The sequence below is a fragment of the Myotis lucifugus genome, unplaced genomic scaffold, assembly GCF_000147115.1.
Source record: "Myotis lucifugus unplaced genomic scaffold, Myoluc2.0 scaffold_312, whole genome shotgun sequence".
NCBI lineage: Eukaryota > Metazoa > Chordata > Mammalia > Chiroptera > Vespertilionidae > Myotis > Myotis lucifugus.
The window spans coordinates 600561-624894 of NW_005871360.1; the positions used below are offsets into that span (position 1 = coordinate 600561).

At 40.3% G+C, this 24334-nt stretch overlaps 1 protein-coding gene across 3 annotated transcripts in view; it reads left to right on the forward strand.

The window, feature by feature from the left end:
* The first annotated feature begins 934 nt into the window (after positions 1-934).
* DARS (aspartyl-tRNA synthetase) overlaps positions 935-24334 on the forward strand; it is a 69088-nt gene continuing 45688 nt past the window's right edge. Inside the window, exons 1-4 of one of the 3 annotated variants that reach the window (XM_023764023.1) lie at positions 935-1234; positions 3500-3557; positions 8515-8607; positions 22178-22280. In XM_023764023.1, the coding sequence (XP_023619791.1) occupies positions 1169-1234; positions 3500-3557; positions 8515-8607; positions 22178-22280 (320 nt within the window). In that variant the 5' untranslated portion in view covers positions 935-1168. Of the gene's footprint in view, positions 1235-3499; positions 3558-8514; positions 8608-22177; positions 22281-22948; positions 23035-24334 lie in introns of those variants that run through there. The other 2 variants (XM_006100434.3, XM_023764024.1) reach the window with 2 other exon arrangements.

Sequence of the window (24334 nt, forward strand, 5' to 3'; positions counted from 1 at the left end):
ATAGTTGGTAGCCACCATCATATTTCTATTTCCACCAGTCTGGCTCCCACAAACACAGACAGATTCAGGAGGGGACAGTAGACTACTGCAAATTCAACAAAGTTGTAGCCGCAGTTGCAGCTATGGTGTGGTTACTAGAGCAGATCCACAGACCTCGGCATAGGGCGCATGGCTGTTGGTCTGGCAAATTCCGTTCCATCACTGTCAGGAAGGGAGGCCAGAGCAGAAGTACCTATTTAATCTCCCCCCACGGCTATGTCCTAAGTAAGAATAACGTATCAAGTCAGGGGAATTAAGGAGAGCCTGTAGAGGCCTCGTGGGCAATGGAAAGATAGAAAAAAATAACCCTTACCCCTAGCAAAAGGCCAATATGAGATTTGTATTCAGATTTCTGAGCATCAATTCATTCACTTGGATAATATCTAAATGAGGGGATACAAGCTTTTTAAAAATCCCGAGATGGAGCAGCGACACAGACTCTATGTTGGAATCTCATAGAATGTTTTATTGATCAGAAACAGTCAGTACTGCTCCCTGAAGAATGAGTAAATTGCCCTACTCTGTTGAACTCAGGAAGGACCACGTGACTAGTTTGGCCAGTGAAATAGGGAAAGAATCCCCTCCGAGAGCCCAGCACTCCCGCGTCCCAGTCCACAAAGCAGCAGCGACAGGTCTCCAATGACTCCAGGCAGCCGCGCTGCCGCTGGGAAGCGGGGAGGCAGGAAGTCCACGGGAGGAAAGCGGAGCCCGAGTTTAGGGAACAGTCCCCGGTGGAAGCGGGAGGGACCGAGAGGCTGAAAAGGGAAAAGGGCAGCAGTTTCACTTGGGAGCTTGACCGCCAGCCCCGGGACCCCGCCCCTCGCAGCCGATCCCGCGATAATACAACAAACTCCCGGGATATCCCTCCAACTCCAGCTCAACACCCGTAGGGGCGGGGCCAGAGGACACCGCGGCGTCTGGCCGTCCGCTACTAGCTCTTCGGGATCTCGAGAGAGTTGCGTTTCTCGCGACATTTCCGGAGTCGCCCTTCCACGCGGAGTCCGGACGCGTGTGCTGTGACCGAAGTGCAGGGAGGGCGGAGACCGTGCGGGAGGGAGAAGCCCCTTTGGCCTGCCCTACGGAAGCCTGCGAGGGAGGGTGGTGACCGCTGCCCCGTCCAGTTGCCCCGATGCCCAGCGCCAGCGCCGGCCGCAAGACTCAGGAGAAGCCGCGGGAGGTCATGGACGCGGCGGAAGTGGGTCTCCCCCTTCCTCGGGCCCGGGAGGACAGACCCCTGGGCCGGAGCGCGCGGAGGGCGGGCGGAGGGTGAGCGGGACCCTGCCTCGGGGTCCCTGTCGGCACCTCGCCTGCGGGCCGCGGGCCGGGCGCCCAGGGCCCTCGCCGGGACTCCGGGGCCTTGGCCAAGAAGCGTGGCCAGACCCTCTCCGGACCGGACCGGACCGCTTTCTCACCGGCCTGGCTCCCCGGCAGCGGGCCGCGGAGAGGGTGTACGTGAGGCTCCCCCTGCCCCGGAAGTGGCAGCGCGGGGTCACACTGGCATCTCCCTGGTTAGGCACGTCCCTCACGTAAACCACCACCTCGGACACTGACAGTGATGAGTAAAACGGTCTGACTGTGTTTAGTGACCGTTTGCCGTGTGGCAGCTCTAAAGGACACTTGTCGTTTTTATTGTCTTTCTCCCTGTAAGTGATGGGGTGAGGCAGGAAGCTTAGAGGGCGATTGAGATGAAGGGACCCAGAATCTTGGGGGGTAATTCCTAACACCCAGCGGTCCCTCGGTGCTTTTCAGAAATGAAAGTTTGATACCATCCTACAGGTTAGGTGTGTTGTATTAAAACTGAGCCTTTACTCATGCCTGGCTCCTAATTTTCCTATTGTGGAATTACGAATTTGCGATAAACTACATAAGGAATGGGACATTTTAACAATATGAGGTGGAATGGGGGTTGCTGAAATATGAACTACTAATCCATCTGTTGCCCTAATGCTATATTGTATAACTATATCTTTTTACTAGGTCTGGGGTTTTCTTTGTCCTTAGGGTTGGTTGATTTATTTTTGTATAAACACACAAAAACCTGAGTCCTCCAGATTAAAGGAGAGGATTCCAACAGATAGCTATAGGGTGATAGAAATGAATTATTTTATTTATATCTTGTTACCTTGTAAAATCTAAGGGAATTATTTTGGGCATTCTTTATCTGATTATAAACTAATGCAACCTTGCAGATAGCTCAGGTCTAGATATAAGGTAGACATTGTGGCAGAGTTATGTCATTTTATAGCTAGAAGACTCTTAAGAGATCATTTTAGAGATTAAGTGAGATTAAAATAAAAGGTCACTTATCTATATAATAAAGCCTAAGTGACACTTAACCAGAACAACCGGTTGCTATGATGCACACTGACCACCAGGGAGCAGACACTCAACACAGGAGCTGCCCCCTGGTGGTCAGTGTGCTCCCACAGGGCAAGCGCCGCTCAGCCAGAAGCCAGGCTCACGGCTGGCCAGCAGTTGCCATGGTGGGAGCCTCTCCCGACTCCACAGCAGCAGGCGCAGTGGGCCAGGCTGAGCGTGAGTGGTGTGGTGCCTGGCCCTGATTCGGGCTCTTCTCTGCCGCTTGGCGTACTGCTACATCCCTCAGGGGACGTCCAACTGCTGGTTTAGGCAGTCGGACATCTCCTGAGTTGTCCTCAGGCTATGAGAGGGATGTCCGATTGCCGGCTTAGGCCTGATCCCTAGGCTGGCAGGTGGACATCTCCCGAGGGTCCCGGACTGTGAGAGGGCTGCAAGCCGGGCTGGGCCTCTAGTCTATTTAATAAATATAGTATTTTAAGAAAAGCCTGAACCCTAGATCTCATGTTTCCTGTTTCTGACTTTAAATCTGTAAAAAGAAATTTGATATATTGTCATTGTCACTTGCAACCTAGTATGCTGAAGCTGAATTTTAGAAACAGGAAGCTGGTGGGGTTTTTTTTTTATGTTTTCCAAATGTAAGTTGTAGTTAGCTTATATCCAACATCTTCAGTTTCTAAAAATGTGACATCTGGTGCTCAGAAAGCTTACCAAAAAAATGTTGGTTCTCTTTGAACATCTCTTCCTGTAATAGGAAGTTAATAAAACTGTGGTGCTTCATCCTACTCCCTTCACAGGAAATTTATATCCCTCCTTTGAAGTAGGTTAATCTCATTTTGAAGAAGATAGTTAACGATGTGTTGTACATGTGTAAATTTTATCTGAGAATGCTATTATTTATGGTATATCCACCCAAGAGTAGTGATCTTTCAAACAAACTAGCCAGAAACCGGGTGCTTATCCTTTTTCTATAGAGTACATATGTAAATAATATGACAAATTTCCACACTTTAAAACTACAACTCTTTGAATTAATAAAGTGATCCTGAAAGTGAAAAGGAATTTATTTTGTTGTTTGTATTTGTGTTTACTACGCTATTATTTTTTTTAAATAAAACGTTATAATGCAAAACATTTTTTGTAGGATTATGCTAAAGAAAGATATGGAATATCTTCAATGATACAGTCTCAAGAAAAATCAGGTTAGTAGCTATGTGATAATAAATAAAGCTGTTTTTCTTTTAATTCCAGGGAAACTCTTCATGAAGTTTTAATTAAGGTTGACATAACTTTGAAAAATGTAAATGACAGTAATAACTCAAGCAGATGTTATAATCCTGTATAAACATTTGTCAGTTTGGTTGGGGTTCCTAATCTAGAAAGGGAAGAAAATACATTAAATGAGTATATTTTAAGAGTTAAATTATATTAAAAAGATATTCCTAAGTGATTAGGTAAAATATTTAAGATTTAACTCTGGCCCAGGAGATAAAAGAATGTTAATAGTAACTACCTTCATCATATACAGCCTTTTTGCATGCTTTGTGAAGCTACTTTCTTTACTCTCCCCTTGATTTTATTAGATTTCTTTGAAATTGATTTGTCACATATTAATTGTTTCTCTCAGACCTGTAGGTTTTCTATTTTTAAACATTTGCCTTTTGTTTTTATTTACTTATTTATTTGTATTTTCAATAGATTATCTTACTTAACAATCATTTTTCTTATGGTAGACACTCCAAAGTCCAAATTATGTCTTTCAGTCTTTGGTACAACTGCAGATCTTTAAGTTCTGGCCTATTGGAAGTACTTCTAACTTACAGACTTGCCTATGAATGTTATGCTTTGGAAATAACATATCTCCGGGTTAATTTTATTGTGATTTTGGATTCAATTTATTGCATGATCATAAAACCACTTTCCTTCCCAACTTTTTTCCGAAAAGTGCAAAATAATTGGCTAAAAATATACCATTTCCAAAAGATACAGATGGTGAAGTAAAATAATTGAATATAAAATGGGATAGAAGCAATATAGTTTGGAGATGACATTCCCCTGCCGGAGTAAGCAAGAGGGGTCATTTGAGACTTTGTTTTTAGCTTAATTATCTTCCTGAACTGGACTTCCTTCAGCTGTAACACAAAGATGCCCAATGGAGTTTCAGTCTATTACGTAAGTCCCAATCACCCCTTGCCATAATTACTGTTCCCATTTGGCTGGCAAATCCAGACAACTGTTTTCCACTTATGAGCTCTCCCCACCAGAGGGAAAAAAAACTATGTATGTTTACAGTAGCATAACAGTAAAATTCTGCCTTTGGTTTTATCTCTGCTAAAATGCTTATATTTTGTTCAGGCAAAGTTTCCTTCCCCATTTGCTTCCATTTCTCCAAATTTCTTCATTCTAATGCCAATGTCTTAAGAATGTGGAGGAGGCAATAGTTTTTTAAACTGAAACCCTACTGCCACTAATCAATCATTGGTGCAAGTGTGACATGTGCCTCAAGTATGTGTAGATATGTTAAAGGTTGAGAAACCCTATGCTAAATAGTTGGAATACCACATGAAAGAAGGGCTATTCTGTCTTTTTCAAAGTACTATTTAAGTTACCCTAATCATGACATTTATTTATGTCTCCTCAGATTTATGTTATGTTTCATTTGATTTTGAGTTTTATTGCCTAGTTATTAGTAAGTCATTGGTTTTTTCAATTTTGGTATTTCCAAATCTGTCTTAAATGTTTATGCTATTCTGTCTGTCTTTTCTCTTTCATACTTTGCTTTGCCTAAGTTTACACAGCAGACTTGGGAGTTGGTTTAACTCATAAGGTCTGTTGGCAATGTTTTGTAGAAATTCTCTTGTGGTACCCAGTGGCTTAAAAATTCCTCATTCATTGTCTGCTTTTGGCAGTGAGAACCATTGTGTTCTCCTGTAATTTTCCTATTTGCTTCAAGAGACAAATTGTAAGTATGTTTAGACAAAGTAGGTAGAATAAATATATTTGTATTGGTTTTGTGTTTTGAGGGTGGGTTTGTTTTGTTTTTCATCCTCACCCAAGGATATTTTTCCATTGATTTTTAGAGAGAGGGAAAGACAGAGAGAAATATGAGAGAAACATGAGAGAAACACATCGATTGGTTGCCTCCTGCATTAGTTCTGACCAAGGCTGGGGCCGGGGCCGGGGAAGAGCCTGCAACCAGGGTACATGCCCTTAACTGAAATTGAACCTGGGACCCTTTGGTCTACAGGCCAAAGCTCTACCCACTGAGCCAAACCGTCCAGGGCTTTGCTTAGTATTATAACTAGGTTTCACTGCACAAGATACAGTAGGTCCTTGGGTTACCTCGGAGATCCATTCCTATGGCGACAACGTAATGCGATTCGCCGTAAGTCAGAACCCACCTACATAAGCACTACATCACTCACATGGAGCACATACACAGCAGTAATGAAGTGAAACAGTCAAAAACATTTAAAAGAAAGATAACAATTCCTGACCTTTACTTGTGGTAAATAAATAATAAAAAACATAAAGCACATATGTACATACGTCGAAATGACAGAACTTTTCTTTTTTTATAAATACTGTAAATGGGAGATGGCGACGTAACCACGAAATGACGTACATCGAGTCCAACATAACCTGAGGACTGCCTGTAATGACAAACTTTATTAGTTAAGGCAACATAACCCTTGAGAAAGATCTTTTACTACTCTTGATGTGATGTGATGTCTATTATTATGTTTTTAAGTAATACGTTTTAAATTTAATATTCAAATTGTTGCATATTTAAAAAATAAAATGATTTCTGGATCATTATTGCCTCATATCACTATGTTCACGTAATAGTTTTTTTGTTTGGAGGACTCTAGATGGATATATTGCAGGACACAATTGTTGGGCCTCACAAACAGAATTTATTGGCTTATAACTGTTCTAGGGCAGTGGTTCTCAACCTTCTGGCCCTTTAAATACAGTTCCTCATGTTGTGACCCCCAACCATAAAATTGTTTTTGTTGCTACTTCATAACTGTTATTTTGCTACTGTTATGAATTGTAATGTAAATACCTGATATGCAGGATGGTCTTAGGCAACCCCTGTGAAAGGGTCATTCAACCGCCAAAGGGGTCTCGACCCACAGGTTGAGAACCTCTGCTCTAGAGAAAAAAGGTGAGATGGCATAGGCATGATTGCATCTAGAGCAGTGATGGCGAACCTTTTGAGTTCGGCGTGTCAGCATTTTGAAAAACCCTAACTTAACTCTGGTGCCGTGTCGCATAGAGAATTTTTTGATATTTGCAACCATAGTAAAACAAAGACTTATATTTTTGATATTTATTTTATATATTTAAATGCCGTTTAACAAAGAAAAATCAACCAAAATGAGTTCTCGTGTCACCTCTGACACGCGTGTCATAGGTTTGCCATCACTGATCTAGAGGCTCAATCAGCATCTTTAAGGCTTTCTGTCTATATTTCTTGGCTCTGCTTCCTTTAGGTTATTTGGCTTTATTCTCTCATCCTACAAACTCAGGTAGTGGGACAGATGGTGGCTGCAGCCCTGTACGTGCGCGCCCACACGTGGTATTTTGTGGAAGAGCTACACTCAAGGGGCCAAAGAGCCGCATGTGGCTCGCAAGCCGCGGTTTGCTGACCACGGGCCTATACCATCCCAGCTCAGCAAGCCCGGGGGAGAGCTTCATTCCCAGTGTCTGTATATTAAGTTCCAGAGAAGGACTTTGATTAGCCCAGTTGGAGCAACATGCCTTTCCCTGGATGAGTCACTGTGTCCTAGGGAATGGGGTACCAATGATATTACTGTAATTAACCAAGTTACTAATTAATTGGAAAGGAGCAAAGGGAAGGCCAAATGATATAGGCATGCCATTTGTACAGCTTTGCCAGAAAGCTGCAGTTTAACATGCTCCAGGTTTGCTCCCCACAGATCGTCGTGGGAAGGGTCTGGACAATAGACGCATGCCTGATAAGGTATGGGTGGTGTGGGAGGGTGCTTGTCTGTCAGTCACACCTGGGAGTAGGTTATTGGCCAGAATAGGCATGGCCACTGCTAGGATGAGAAATCTGAGATACATAAACTGAACGGAGAGAGTTCTCTCTCGGCTGTCTTGTGCACTGGGCTCCCAGCTCTCTTGTTGCAGGAGACACTCTCCCTTGCACTTGGCCTCCATGGCCCACAGTCACGTGGACCCCACACAATGGACTGATGGACTGTAACTAGCCTGATGCTCTGCTGGACTCAGCTCCACCATTGAACAGAGACTGTGGATACTGGCTTTGCTTTTAGCTCTGCTGCATCCCCAGCTGCACATTTCCAGAACTGTTTTAAGGGAAATAGGACTTTTAAACTGAGAGATAAAATGCTATACAGATAAAAATCACTCATTTTCCCGTGAGAGTCTTAAAAAACATTTTCTCAGGATATTGTAAGAACCCCATTCCCACTAGCAGCGGAGAAATTCCACCTGAGCAATTCTCCAATAACACCATGACTATCCAGGCCTGGCAGAGAAACCTCCCCTTTGACTAGCTGACTTACGTACTGTGGCAGGCAAGCTAAAATACCATGTCCACTTAGGCAAAGGTGGATGAAGATAGATTGTAGTTGGCCTTATAAATCAATAAAATGTTCAGCACATATGCATTTTGAAATTCTCTTTGACTCCAGTATAGACTGAATTAGGGAATCGGGATTATCAGAAGGTTATTGCCGTAATTTAGACAAGTACTTTGGGATGGTGGCAGTGAAGATAATAGAATTGGATAGAGTTCTTTTTAATCCTCACCTGACGATACGTATTTTAGAGAAAGAGGAAGGGAGAGACAGAGAAAATGAGTGTGAGTGAGAAACATTAATTGATTGCCTCTCATACATGCCCTGACTGGGGATCGAACCTGCAACAACCTGCAAGCTTTTGGTGTATAGGTGACCCTCCAAGCAATTGAGTCTCCTCGTTAGGGCCTCGAGAATTGTATAAGTTTTAGAGATATATTTAGAAAGTACAATTCACAAATTAAGCAGGCGTCAGAGGTTGAAAACTAAAGTAATACCGAGTACTTATGCTCACTGTCAAATCAAAATAATTATGATCTCTTTGTAAATTCTGAATTACTAAATTTGTTTCATTTATTTGCTGCAGATCGAGTTTTGGTTCGGGTTAGCAATTTGACAATACAAAACGCTGATGAAGTTGTTTGGGTGCGTGCAAGGGTTCATACAAGCCGAGCTAAAGGTAAGATTGTTTTAATGAGTAAAGAAAGACCTTTTGTTAAGGAATCTAAATTTTTTGTTTTGCGTATATTTCACAGACTAAAGTAAATTTTTTTTTCTTTTAAAATATACCTTATTGATCCTTTACAGAGAGGAAGGGAGAGAGACAGAGAGCCAGAAACATCGATGAGAGAGAAACATCGATCAGCTGCCTCCTGTACATCTCCCACTGGGGATGTGCCCGCAATCCAGACACATGCCCTAGACCGGAATCGAACCTGGGACCCCTCAGTCCGCAAGCCGACGCTCTATCCACTGAGCCAAACCGGTTTCAGCTAAAGTAAATCTTTAAAAATAAAACAAAATCACCTCTGTTTTCTTTTTTAAATCACTGTAAAATATTAGTCTGTGTTTAATTAATTTTAGATTATTATAAGATCGCCTTAAATATAAGTTGACCTTAAAAACTCAGATGAAACCTAATAAGGTATTGATTTAACATTTCTCATAAGTTTAATTTTTTGAAGTGAAGAGTGTTTTTGAGAAGCTTTTCATTTGTTAATATTCTTATATTTGTGATATTTAGATAGGGAGAGAGGTAGAAGAGATAAAAGGCTAAGACTGGGTTGCCCGATACAATAGCCATTGATACATGTAGTTATTAAAATCCAATAGCTCAGTCACTACATGTATTTTGAGTGCTTATCTGCCGCAATGGCTAGTGGCTCCTATATTGCACAGACAGTACAAATACAGAATATTTTTTCTCATTGTAGAAAGTTCCATTGAATTAGCATTAACAACAGAAAAGAAGGATAAGCATAGTTTAGACAAACCTTAGTTCCTTATGGAAAATTGTCCTAACCTAAAGTGTTCAAAATTATCTAAAAATATTAATGACATTAGTTAATAACTTTTTCACATTTGATCATCCCTACAAATTTGTGATGTAGGCAGAACAAGCATTGCTATTGCCCTTTATAAATGAGGAGACTAAAACTACTTGCCCAAGTTCTCATAGTAATTGGTGGAATACAAACAAAATCTAGAAGCTTTCTAAAATACCTTCTGTCTCTCTAAGAGTTCATTGCTTCTATAGCATTTAATACATTCTGTAATATAGCATTTTTTACATTGTGTTTTAAAATATAGAATTAATATGGGCTCATTTTTTAAAAAAATATATTTTATTGATTTTTTACAGAGAGGAAAGGAGAAAGAGAGAGATAGAAAGGTAGAAACATTGATGAGAGAGAAACATCGATTCAGCTGCCTCCTGCACACTCCCCACTGGGGATGTGCCTGCAACCAAGGCACATGCCCCTGACAGGAATCGAACCCGGGACCCTTCAGTCCGCAGGCCGGCGCTCTATCCACTGAGCCAAACCGGTCAGGGCTGGGCTCATTTTTAAATCCCAGCATTTTATACATATGTCTCACGCTCTCAAGGTCACTACTTTAAGAATTTGTCTATTCTTCCAGTATTCTTCTCCCAAGTAGATGAATGCTAGTAGACTTTGAGAAGAATAGTGCTGGAATATTAACTTTTTAAAAATGTTGATTTGCCTTCCTGAAAGGTTGGGCCATTTATTCTACCAATAGATATATCACATTGTATTGTAATCCCTGATTTACTTTTCTTTCTCCCACTAGTGTGGGATCTTTGTTCTGTCCAAAATATACACTTTGTTTCCTGAACATGGTTATTTAACAAATTAAAAGATAGAATACATGCTACACGTAAGGCTGAACCAAGCATACTTCTCTTTACATCTATCTCCAAAATGGAACAATTTGAGTATCAATAAGGATAATTGCAGTGAATTGAAACATATCAGATATGTTTAAATCTGTAAGTACATATTAATGCTAAGACAAACAGAAAACCTAGTTGGTCACAATGCAAACAGTTCATTATTTTGAAACAGTATCATTTCTGTATGAGTTGTATATCACTGGCTAACCAAATGGTAAATGTAGAGAAGTGTCTTTTTATTTTTTAAGGAAGTATCTCTTTAGAGAGGTATTCCAACTAATAAAATGAAAAAGAGCATATTAAACCATCACCATTTTGTTCCTTATAAATTACCTAGGTACATTGATGGTCAGTGATTGCTAATAACAGAAAGATAACCAGAAATATTTTACATCTATTTATGAAAGAACACAATACCATCCAATGAAATACTATTGCCTAAAAAATTGTTCCTGAATCTCATTAAGCCTTTAGATTAACTACCAACTTACAGGAAGAACATAGGACAAGGGAACACATATTAAGTGACAATGGTTATGAGCAAAAACAACCTTGTCTCTTCTACTAATATAAATAAATAGAAAAGGGAGGAGGAGGCTATGAGTTTAAACAGACTTATGATATCTCTGAACTAATTGCTTGTTTGTATCCTGATTTAAATATACAATAAAAAGATACTTGAGATTCTTGGAAATTTGAACATTGCCTGGATATTTGATGTTAAATATTTGTTCATTTTTTCGTTGAGATAATAGTACTGTGGTAACATTATTTTTAAAGGGTTTTATCTCTTAGGGGTTCGTACTTAATTATATATAGACTAGAGGCCTGGTGCACGAATTCATGCATGGATGGGGTCCCTCAGCCAGGCTGGCCATTGGGGCCTATCGGGCCAGCCAGTGGCGGGGAGGGGCTTCAGGCGGTTGGCTGGCTTGGGGGAGGGACCGCGGGAGGTGGGTTGGCCACAGGAGGTTGGCTGTGGAAATCCACTGACCACCAGGGGGCAGCTCCTGTGTTATCATTTGCCCCCTGGTGGTCAGTGCACATTATAGCAACCGGTTATTCAGTTGTTCGGTCACTTAGGCTTTTACAGTGGGGCCTTGACTTACAAGTGTCCTGACTAACGAGTTTTTCGAGATACGAGCCATCTCTTGGCCGATTTTTTGCTTTGAGTTGTGAGCTAAAATTCTGGTTACGAGCCAGCTTCAGATACCCTACCGCTAGTTGGCGCAGCGAACATCACAGTGAACGCCACAACATCAGCCCAGCATCACGTGTCTCAGTTCACTTTTTGATTTGACATACGAGTAATTTGAGTTACGAGCTCCGTCATGGAACGAATTAAACTTGTAAGTCAAGGCCCCACTGTATATATATAGATGAAATACAATGGCTGGGGTTTGCTTCAAAATAGTACAGGCAGCCTTGGCCCGTTTCGCTCAGTGGATAGAGCGTCAGCCTGCAGACTGAAGGGTCCCAGGTTCGATTCCGGTCAAGGGCACATACCCAGGTTATGGGCTCAATCTCCAGTAGGGGGCGTGCAGGAGGCAGCTGATCAATGAGTATCATCATTGCAGGAGGCAGCTGATCAATGAGTCTCATCATTGATGTTTCTATCTCTTCCTCTCCCTTTCTCTCTGAAATCAATAAATATATATATATATTTTAAAATGGTACAGGCATTGAGGGATAAGTGGATTGGGTTAAAGCTGAGATAAGAATGGCCAAGAGGATTATAGGTAGACATTGGTATCATTTACAAATAATGCCCTTTTCTTTCAAATGTTTATTTCATTTCATGTTGTTTCTCTTTACAATAATTAGATTCTTTCTAGTCCTGTAGGGATTTCCACAATTAAGGATTTTTTATACAGCAGAGATTGAAACTCCTGATGAGTTATTTCATGACTGTAGGTGTTCTGCATAAAATGTCATTAGAAAGCAATACCAGATTTTAGAAAGTATTAAAAGAAGTTTTCTTGTAGTCCAGTTTTCTGTTGTCAGAAATAGATGTTAAATTTTACAAGACCTTTTTCCAGCAATTTTTTTCCCTCAAAATATAATTGGTTGAGTGTATTTATGTAGAGGTTCATTATACTATTCTCTCTGCTTTTGTGTTGGTTTGAAATTTTCTAGATAATAAAAAATTAAAAATACAGTTGGTCCTCATTGTTCATAGATTGTGTATTTACAAATTCACCTAGTTGCTAAAATGTATTTGTAACCCCAAAATCAGTATGTGCGGCATTTTCACTGTCATTCACAGACATGCTGACATGCACCTGTGCAGTGGCAAAACATTTGAGTTGTCCAGTGCATCCTAGTACATTCCCAGCCGAGGTCAAACACAATGAAGCTCTGCCTTCTTGAATCAGCTCTCATAAACAGGTGTCCGTTTCACAATCTGTTTCATGCCACATTCTTCAGTTCTGTGCTTTTTGTTGGTGATTTGGCTATTTAATATGGCCCCCAAGTATAGTACTGCTGAAGTGTTTTCTAGTGTTAAGTGCAAGGAGGTTATAAGATGCCTTACAGAGAAAGTATGTGTTAGACAAGCTTCATGTGAGCATGAGATACAGTGCTGTTGGCTATGAGTTCATGTTAATGAATCAATTCTATATATATTAAATAAGATGTATTTAAACAGAAACACACAAAACAAGCTCCTATATTGATGGACTGATGAAAATATTGTGATCAGAGGCTCACGGGAACCTAACCCTGTATTTCCCCTAGGAGCAATAGTTCAATATCTGCTAATTCATTGTTCCTGGAGACTTTATGGAATATAAATATCACAAATAACAAGAATCAATTATATATTATTGTAATGATTTATAATAATGGGTTTCTTAATGTTGAACAATTTGTAGATACATGAAATAAACTGAATTTGGCAAAGGTGTGTGGTATTTTAGTATAGTACTAGACTAAGTTTCAGATATATTTTTGAAATTTTGCATTTAACCTGATCTTCATAACTTCTAATTGGAAAATCTTATTTTTTGTAAGGTTATTTATGTGTGTGTGTTTAAGTAAGTTACCCAAATAACATTTTCACATGAATTTTTCAAAGAATACAAAAATGATATTCACTTTTTTCTTTTTTACTGTCTATCCTCTGCTTCAACATTTTCCTATTTATTCTTAACTAGAGGCCCAGTGCACAAAAATTTGTGCACTGGGGGGGGGGGGGGATGGGGGTCCCTTAGCCCGGCCTGTGCCCTCTCACAGTCTGGGACCCCTCGGGAGATAACGACCTGCTGGCTTAGGCCTGCTCCCCGGTGGCAGAGGGCAGGCCCAATCCCTAGGTGCAGCCCCTGGTCGGGCTCAGAGCAGGGCTGATTGGGGAGTTGGGGTGCCGCCCCCTGTCATGCACAGAGCAGGGCGGATTGGGAGGTTGCGGCGCCACCCCCTGTCACGCACAGAGCAGGGCCAATCAGGGGGTTGGGGCACTGCCCCCTGTCACGCACAGAGCAGGGCCCATCAAGGGGGTTGGGGCTCCGTACTCTGCAGGGCCAATCAGGGGGTTGGGGCGCTGCCCCCTGTCACGCACAGAGCAGAGCCCATCAGGGGGGTTGGGGCTTCGTACCCTGTCACGCACAGAGCAGGGCCAATCGGGGTTGGGGAGCTCCCCCCTGTCATGCACAGAGCAGGGCCCATCAGGGGTTTGAGGAGCTCCCCCCTGTCATGCACAGAGCAGGGCCCATCAGGGGGTTGGGGAGCTCCCCTCTGTCACTCACAGAGTAGGGCCGATAGGGGAGTTAGGGCACCCCCCCCTGTCACACACACAGCAGGGCGGATCAGGGGGTTGGGGCCCCCCCACTTTCACCCTCAGGGCAGGGCCGATGGAGAGGTTATGGCTCTACCCCATCACACACAGACCAGGGCCCGTGTGGGGGGGGGGGGGGTTGGGGCACCGCCCTCTATCACCCACAGAGCAGGGCCGATCAGGTGGTTGGGGCGCCGCCACTCTCACACTCAGGGCAGGGCCGGTGGGGAGGTTATGGCTCTACCCTGTCACACACAGAGCAGGGCCTGTGGGGGTGGGGGGGTTGGGGCGCCGCACCCTGTCACACACAGAGCCACAGGGCGATCAGGGGGTTTGGGCGCTGCCCCCTGTCACGCTGATCCGGTGCCAGGAGGCCTCGCGGCTCCGCTGATCCCGGTGCTGGGAGGCATATTACCCTTTTACTATATAGGATAGAGGCCTGGGGGCCGGCTGGTTTGCCCTGAAGGGTGTCCTGGATCAGGGTGGGGGTCCCCACTGGGGTGCCTGGCCAGTCTGGGTGAGGGGCTGAGGGCTGCTTTCAGGCTGGCAATTGACTGAAGCTCCCAACCACTCCTTGTTTTCTTTTTTCTTTTTTTTTTATTCTGGGCCAGCTTTAGCTCTGGCTCTAGCTCTGAGGCTTCCGCTGCTATAATCGAAACAATGTATAACTCTAGCTCTGAGATTCCGGCTGGCTGAAAGCTGGTTTCTGGAGTTTTGTTTAGCTTCTATATTTGCAACATAGTTTCTTAGAGTTGTAGCTCAGAGGCTGGCAAGTCAGGCGGGGAACGTTGGAGTCTGCAGTCCCTGGAGCAAGCAAGCCTCATGTTCGCTTCCAGCTGCCTGGCTGCCGGCCGCCATCTTGGCTGACAGTTAATTTGCATAAGGATATGCTGATTAGCCAATGGGAAGGGTAGTGGTCGTACGCTAATTACCATGTTTCTCTTTTATTAGTGTAGATAATTTGTTCAGCATCTTTTCAAAAATCTTCCTTTTTAATGTATGTATATTCATGCACACAAACACAGATACATACAGTTTTTTGTTTTGTGTGTGTGTTTTAATTTGTCTTATTTTATGTAGATGACAACATATTTTACGTGTTATTCTGCAACTTTTAAAATTTTCAATGAACATGTTTCTTGGAGATTTTTTCCATAGTACTAGTTATAGATCTACATAAGGCAGTATTTCTCCAAGATAGGTATCTAGAAGTGAGATTGCTGGATTGAAGGGTATGCATATACATACTTAATGCTTTGCGGTCCAATTTTATTTTTGGAATTCAAACAGTCTGGTCCAAATTAATTGACGGGATTGAATGTTGAACCGGTTTGCGGTGTCGACCTCAGCCTCAACGTTGGACCTGCTCCTAGCACCTGGTCTGTCGAGTCAGCCTCGATGTTGGACCAAAAGGGTTAATATTTCTAATACCAAAAGAACCTTTCAATAGCATTATATGTATTTATCCCACAAGTATGTGACTTTCTCCACATCTTGCTAATAGTGATTGTCAATGTTTTCTGTTTCTACCAAAATAGATTATCTAGAAATAAATAAAATATTATGCTTTCAATTTGCTGCTTTTCCTTCCTTTCCATGTCTTACATTGGGGAAATGTCAATAAATAATGACTTACTTAGAATAATTCATGTGCTTTAACTCCAAAAGTAGTAACACATTAAAAGTGGACTTAGAAAAACAAACCATGGTAGCAATTTCAAGTAGAGTAAAGCTGTGAAAAACCATAAATAAGGAAATGGAAGTGTCAAAATCATAGTGTCAAAAGTATGACGATATAGGATCCTGTTATGCAAACAAAAAAATCTAGTCTGTTTACATAATATCTGTATATTTTGCTTTAAAGGACAGTGTTTAAGATCAGATTTCTTATACTAAGTTTATACATTCCTAAAATCAAGTGTTTTATATATGTCTGTAACTCTTAATGATACCTTTAAAATTTGTTTCTTTCCGTTGTGAAAGCTTATGAGCTTAAGTCTGTATATCAGAAGAGTAGTTGAAATATCAGTGGGTCCTTGCAAATTGTATATACACTAGATGGAAGTCATTGGCAGTACATAATTCTCTTTCAATACTCTTTTTCCTAAAAACTTACTTTACTTCCAAAATAGCTGATTACTTTTGTTAAACAGATAATTTAGGATTTTTAATACCAAAGGTCAGATCAACATCCATGCGAGAATATTTTAGAGAAAATAACAAATGGAAAGTATTTAAAATAGTAAGGTCTTTGCTATTTAACTTCCTAACTGATTAACATAAATGATGAAGGAAAAGGTTAATGTTGGGAATCAGGAAGTTAAGGTACATTATCTAAATAATGAATACAGGAGCTTGACAAGCTGAAAGACAGTAGGAAGAGATCAAGACATAAGATTGCCTCACATCTTTAATAACCTAGTTCTTCCATAAAGGCCTCTTCATTAGGAGCCGTCACCATAATGGAGATGAGAATAAACCTTTTTGTTCTGACCACCTACCATGTTGGTTCTTTAGCTCAGAAATAAAGATTGTACTCCTGGTGTGTAAAAGAAGGTTTCCAACTTTACATTTCTCTAGAACAGTACTCCTGTGAAAATTTAAGAAATAAAGTGCTGCTTCTAAAACCTTAAGAATCAAAGTTCAACACAATTTTTAAAAAAAATATATTTTATTGATTTTTTACAGAGAGGAAGGGAGAGGGATAGAGAGTCAGAAACATCGACGAGAGAGAAACATCTATCAGCTGCCTCCTGCACGCCCCCCACTGAGGATGTGCCCACAACCAAGGTACATGCCCTTGACCTGAATCGAACCTGGGACCCTTCAGTCCTCAGGCCAATGCTCTATCCACTGAGCCAAACCAGTTAGGGCTCAACACAATTTTTTGCTATTAATCCTCACCCAAGGATATTTTTTTCATCGATTTTTTTAAGAGAGGAAGGAAGGGGGGAAGGGGGGGGGCAGAGAGAGAGGAAGAAGGAGAAGGAGGGGGAGGGGGGAGGGGAGGGAGGGGAGGGACACACCTTTGACAGGGAATGGAACCCAAGACCCTTCCATGCGTGGGCCAGCACTCTAACCACTCCAGCCAGGGCTCAACATGATTTTTAATTGTTAATTCAAATTATCTAAAAATAGTGATTTTATTCAGCTGTATTGAACATTGACTTTATATCTTTCTATAAACTGTCTCCTGGTTGGAAAATTCCAAAAAGAAAGATAAGTAATATTTAGCAATTGATATATCTGTCCTGCAAAGTTTCTATACTAATTTAAATACAGTAAGGACTTTTGCTAAACTGAGACATTACATACTTCTTGGAATAAAAAATAAATTAAAATTTCAATAGTGCCGAAAGATATAAAATGAAAAAAGTATCACAGTTCTGGCTTCTCCATCCCATCACAATCTCTTCCCCCTAAAATAATCACTATTGTTTCTTGTGAACCCTTCCAGGGAGAAAAAAATGCATGTACAAGCATGGGTATAGCCTTTGTTTTTTTAAATTTTCATAAAAAGGGTTGTACACATGGTGCTCCTTGTTATCACTAACCAGTGTCTATAAAAATAGTAGCTGCCCAGCTGGTGTTGCTCAGTGGCTGAGCATCGATCTATGAACCAGGAGGTCAGGGTTCGATTCCCTGTCATAGGGCACATGCCCGGGTTTCTGACTGGATCCCTGGTAGGGGGTGTGCAGGAGGCACCCAATCAGTGATCCTCTCTCATCATCGATGTTTCTATCTCTCTCCCTCGCTGAAATCAGTAAAAATATTTGTTTGTTTTTAAATAGTAGCTTGCAAAACATTGAACTAAACAGATCATGCAGTACATTGTATTACCAGCCAGAGCCAAAGAAAGAAAATTGTGTTTACTAACACCTGGCAAGAACTTGGTCTCAAAAGTACCTGATACAGGTAGTCTGAGCAGACAGTTCTATTTACCAGGCACCAGAACTGATTTTTTATTTGTTTGAATCTTTTAGAAAATTTTTTGAGTGGACCATCAAGATTCTAGTATTGAAAGTGCTTTGAACACAGACGCTTTGGGGATCATAGCATTAGAGCCACATGGAAATCTGTTCCACTAGTAAAGACTATATAAATATGAACTTTGGTTTCTTTATATAAATAACAGCGTTATGAGAGGTTTTTCATACTTAATTTCCTTAATAAACAAGAGTCTGCTCTGCTTTTTCATTTATTGTGTTTTTAGATCCACATACAAGTAAAATCATGGCATTTGTCTTTGTCTGTCTGACATTTCAGTCAGCACAATACCCTCTAGGTCCATCCATGTTGTTGCAGATGGCAAGATTTCATTCTTCTTTATGGCTGGTATATATGCACCACTTCTTTATCACTCATGCATTGATAGACACCTGGGTTGCTTCCATATCTTAGCTATTGTAAATAATGCTGCAGTAAGCATAGGGATGTACTAGTATGTGTCTTTTTGATTTAGTGGAATGGCTGGGTCCTTCTTTCTCTCTTGTTATATAGCTTTTGTTTTAAAGTCTATTTTGTCTGGTATAGGTATTGCTACCCCAACTTTTGTTTGTTTGCATTTTCATGAAATATCTTTTTCTATCCCTTTGTTTTCAGTCTCTGTGTGTGTGTCAATATGAAGTGAGTCACTCGTAGGCAGCATATGTAAGTCTTACCTTCTATACCTACCTCTTTCATTGTGTCATTGTCTTTAAAAAGTTTTTTTTTTCTGATTAGAAAAGCAGTATATGCTTATTGTAGAAAGTTCAGAAAATACAGAGAAATGTGAAGAACATAATAATTCCCTGAAATTTCACCACCCATTAGTAGCCACATTTTGGTGTGTTTGTCCCCTATACAGTCTATGTTAATAACTTTTTTTTCTTTTGTTTTTTTAACACCATCTCCCCTATACCCTCTTCTACCTCCACCCACCCCCTCATTCCCACATTCACCACAGTGTTACCCAGGCCCATGAGTTCTTTCTCTCCCCCCCCCCCAAATCCTTCCACCCTGTCCAACACCCCCCCACCACAGCTGTAGGCCTGCTCTCTCTATGAGTCGTTCTCTACTTTGCTTGTTAGTTCACTTTGTTCATTAAATTCCACATGTGAGTGAAATCATATGGTACTTGTCTTTCTCTGGCGTATTTCACTTAGCATAATGTTCTCTAGGTCCATCCATGCTGTCGCAAAGGGTAAATTTTTCTTTTTTAGGCCCAATAGTCCATTATGTAAAGGTACTATAGCTGTTTTATCCGCTCATCAATTGATGGACACTTGAGCTGCTTCCAAATTTTGGCTATTGTAAATACAGCTGCAATGAACATAGGAGTACATATTTTTCAAATTAGTGTTTCAGGTTTCTCTAGATAAATTCCCAGAAGTGGAATTTCTGGGTCATAAGGTAGTTCCACTTTTCATTTTTTGAGGTAACTCCATACTGCTTTCCACAATGGTTGCACCAATCTGCATTCCCACCAACAGTACACAAGGGTTCCCTTTTCTCCACACCCTCAACAACACTTGTTTGTTTATTGATGATAGCCATTCTGACAGGTGTGAGGTGATATCTCATTGTGGTTCTAGTGTGCATTTTTCTGATGATTAATGACTCTGAGCATCTTTTCATATATCTATACTGTTTACACAAAATCGAGATCATATATGGTTTTATTATATTTTCACACAATGGTCTATCATGAGAATCTAACAAATATTTGTTTTATATTCCAAACACCTGACATACTTTTTGCACATAGTAATCCAGCTGTGAAATAGGAATGATAATCCTCAAATAAATAACCAATGGTAGTGCTGCTATTAATAATAGTAGTAAACAGTTCATACTAATTAATATTTTATATTCATATTTAATATTAATTGACTGTCACAACTCTAAATATATTACTTATATAATTTTCAATATTATTTAAGAAACATCAAGAAACTCCATGAGTTATATCTATTGTTTTTTTTCCCCTTTTGCAGATGAAAAACTGAGGCATAAAGTGGTTTAATAATTTTCTCAACAGGCTCCACCCTTGCCGGTGGTTAGAGCACTGGCAACAAAGGGTCAAAGGTTCGATTCCCAATCAAGGATACATACCTGAGTTGCAGGTTCTATCCTGGCCTGGTCGGGTGTGTGCAGGAGTCAACCAATCAAAGAATAATAATTTTCCCACAGGCTCCTTCATAAGTGGTGGGCTGAATGTGATCCTGGGTCTTTTGATTTCAGAGCTTTTACTTTTTACCAAACCCTTATACTAAATGTTACCCCTTAGTGCTGACCCAGAGACATTTTCCTGTGCTCGCTGTTTATATGCTCTATAGAGCTCTCCATTTTCTCTCAAGGTCTTTTGTGTGGCATTAGAGTTCATTGCATGACGGCTTTGTAGTGCAGCTAAGTCTGTGCTGCCTGTCTGTCCTGTTAGAGAAGCTAAAATACTTACTAAATCATGCTGCCTTCCAATTCATGCTAACACTTTGTTCTAAGTGGCCTAATATCTGGCTATAGTTTCAGTAGTTCCTGGGATAATGTCATTTTGATCCACCTGCAGATTTCTCTCTAACTTCATCAATCTTTATCTATTCAGTGTCTTAAAATCCCCTGAATTTATTATACATGGAACTTTCTTAAAAACTGTACTTTATGACTGGATCATATTCCAAAGGAAGGAGAAAATGAGTGTCTATTTAGTGGTAAAACTACCATATATGACTCAGAAGTCCATAGATTATGTTTGTGTTGGCACTTTGCTTACAATCTATCTTTCTTTTATAAATTCATGATTACTGTCTGATTTTCTTTTGAAAATAGTCTATGTTGAAAGTAATAACTATAAGTCCACTTGCATTTTTGCTTTTTTTTTTTCAAGGCTAGTTCTCAGTATAAAGGAATAATTCTCAGTTTAAAAATCAGATCATCTTTTGCAGTTTTATAAGACAAGCTGATGAGAAAAGTGGTCTTAAAAAGATTTACCTGGTATTATAAGGAAATAGTTCCCCCAAACTTGACAGAGACTTAAAAAGAATCTGCTTTGGAGGAAAAGGATGTCACAAGGATATATAGTTACTAGAATCTGTTATGAATAGTTGTTTTCAAAAGATTAAGAATAAGGAATGATGGTTCTTTAATGAAAGGAGGGGGAAATCAAGAGGCCCAGAATATATAAAAATAAAACTGGCTATAGGGCATAAAGAGAATGATCTTTACTGACAAAGTAACTTACTTGGAGTAAAAGAAAAATTGAGAACTATTACAAAGGATGAAAGATTGGGAAGACGATAAAGGAAATAGACCATGAAAGAAACTAGCCCAGTGATGGCGAACCTATAACACGCGTGTCAGAGGTGACACGTGAACTCATTTTTTTGGTTGATTTTTCTTTGTTAAATGGCATTTAAATATATAAAATAAATATCAAAAATATAAGTCTTTGTTTTACTATGGTTGCAAATATCAGAAAATTTCTATATGTGACACGGCACCAGAGTTAAGTTAGGGTTTTTCAAAATGCTGACACGCTGCGCTCAAAAGGTTCACCATCACTGAACTAGCCTGTCATTCTAAATGCTCTTTAAATGAACTCTGGTAGAAAGTAAAATGGACCACCCCTATAAAATGCTTGTGTTCTTGTTACTAAGTTCTTTATTAGTACCTCTGTGCTTGCATCATTGAAGCTCCCATGGTGGTTAGCATAGTGCCTTTGGCTGTAGAATATAATAGCTATTGAATGAATGTTGAAAGTGATCTGAAGTTATTTGAAATTTGTTTAATAAATCAATGCAATAACAAAATAATTTCTTTATTTGTAATATTTTTTAATTAATGATTTGCCTGTGTTCTCATAACAAACATGTTAAAAGCATTATTTTACTCATAGTAGGAACTTGGGTTTCTTTAAAGTTTGTCAATTGAGGATGAGTATTTTGTCTGTAAAAGCCAGATATATGTGTGTTATGAGCCTGATGAATATAGTAAATTTTGACCCAAATTTAAAGTAGATAGGCATTTTTTTTCTGTAAAACCTGAAGTAGCATGTCCTTAATACATTTGTGTTCTTTCTGTCTTATTCAGGGAAGCAGTGTTTCTTAGTCCTACGTCAGCAGCAGTTTAACGTTCAGGCTCTTGTGGCAGTGGGAGACCATGCAAGCAAGCAGATGGTTAAATTTGCTGCCAAGTAAGTAAGCAATTATATCCTGTTGTCAGAATAAACAATGGTGGGAACCAAGACTCCCAGGGGTTTGGACCATTTTCATACATTAACATCAATGCTTCGTTTGTTTAAAAATGTAGTTATTTAAATTGTCGGTTCAGTGTTGCTGAATACATTAAACTTACAAAAGAGAAAATATGGAGCACAGGCTTAAAATTCATTGGGAACTGCTGAAGCAGCACTCTCTACAGACAAGTCACATTTACTTTCAAGTAGAGTAACAAAAAGCCTGGCAGCCTCCACATAGCAAAGCAACTTTATTTTGTGGTGTTTGGAGCTTCATTTCCTCTCTCCCTCCCTCAGTTTCTGATTTGCATATTGAGCAACAAGTTTTCTAACTGAATAAAAGTGTATAAAATAAAATAATGTAGTTTTACAACTGATTCCCTCCTGAAGGATTTTTTAAAAGGTAAAAATTGCTTTGTCTCTCCAAAAGTCTTGCTGTCTGGCTCAGAGTTCCTGTAGAAGTGCATTGTTTTGTACAGTTTGCAAGAAATGAAATATTGAGATAGTGTAGTGGTTATACATGCTGTAGTTCTAAGTTAATAATAGTTGGTGATATGCCTAGTTTTGTTCATTTGTATGTTTTTCTCAATTTAACTGAAATTTTATTTCCATGATAATGATCAAAGAAGACTTGGAAAATGGACGATCTTTACATTTTAAGTAGTAAAGTATTTCATAGGCATAAATGTTTTTCAAAGAAATTCAATCTAAAGTAAGTGTATATTTTTTCTATTGATTTTTATGTCTGTTCTTTAGATGTATGCTTTCAAAGATTGAGTTAATACACATAGAATTATCAATTTATAACTAGAAAAAAACTAAAAAATTATATAATTTAAGACTCTAATTTATGTTTGGGGCCTCCATGACTCCTCCAGCATAGTATTTTACATAGAGTGGATGCTTAGCCACTGGTTTTGGTTTAGAGATTTATTTATCAAATTCAGTTTTATCATCTCATATCACAGTGTTTTGATATAGTAGATGCTCAGCAACTGGTTTTAGTTTAGAGATGTACTTATCAAAGTTAAGGGTTTTTTTTGTTTTGTTTTAAATATATTTTTACTGATTTCAGAGAGGAAGGGAGATGGAGAGATAGAAACTTCAATGATGAGAGAGAATCATTGATCAGCTGCCTCCTGCACACCCCACGCTGGGGATCAAGCCCCCAACCCCCAGTTGGGGTATGTGCCCTGACTGGGAATCAAACCCTTACCTCCTGGCTCATAGGTCGATGCTCAACCACTGAGCCATGCCAGCTGGGCTCAAATTTAGTTTTATTGTATCATAGTGATACCTGCACTCTGGTTTAAAAACTCCAATGCCATTAATTACATGGCTTCTCACTGGTGAACTCAATAGTATTAGTACTACTAGTACAGTAACCCCATCTCTCCCTCCCTCCCACTCCTGATGCCCAGAGACTGTCACTTTCATCTCTTCTACCTATATCTTTTGGTATTTAGGTTTGCAGATTTCATGTCATAGTCTGATAAGGTTTGTGCCTTTTAAGGTCAATCTATGTCCTATGAAGTGGGGCATAAATAAGCTTGGACCCTAGAAATAAATGTTATATAGATAGCCTTTATATAGATATAGATATAAATGTTATATAGATCGTGAGCCCCTGGAAACCACAGACGTAGATGCTAAATTATATTTAACTAGAGGCCTGGTGCATGAACTCGTGCACCAGTGGGGTCCCTTGGCCTGGCCTGCAGGATCAGGCTGAAACTGGTTCTCCGACATCCCCCGAGGGGTCCCGGATTGCGAGAGGGAACAGGCCAGGCCAACAGACCCCACAAGTGCACGATCGGGGCCAGGGAGGGACTGCAGGAGGCTCTAGGGTGTGTCCGGCCTGTCTCGCTCAGTCTTGATGGGCCGGACTCCAGCAGCAAACTAACCTACCAGTCGGAGCGTCTGCCCCCTGGTGGTCAGTGCACGTCATAGCGAGCTGTTGAGCAGCCCTAGCATATCATTAGCATATTACGCTTTGATTGGTTGTTCAATTG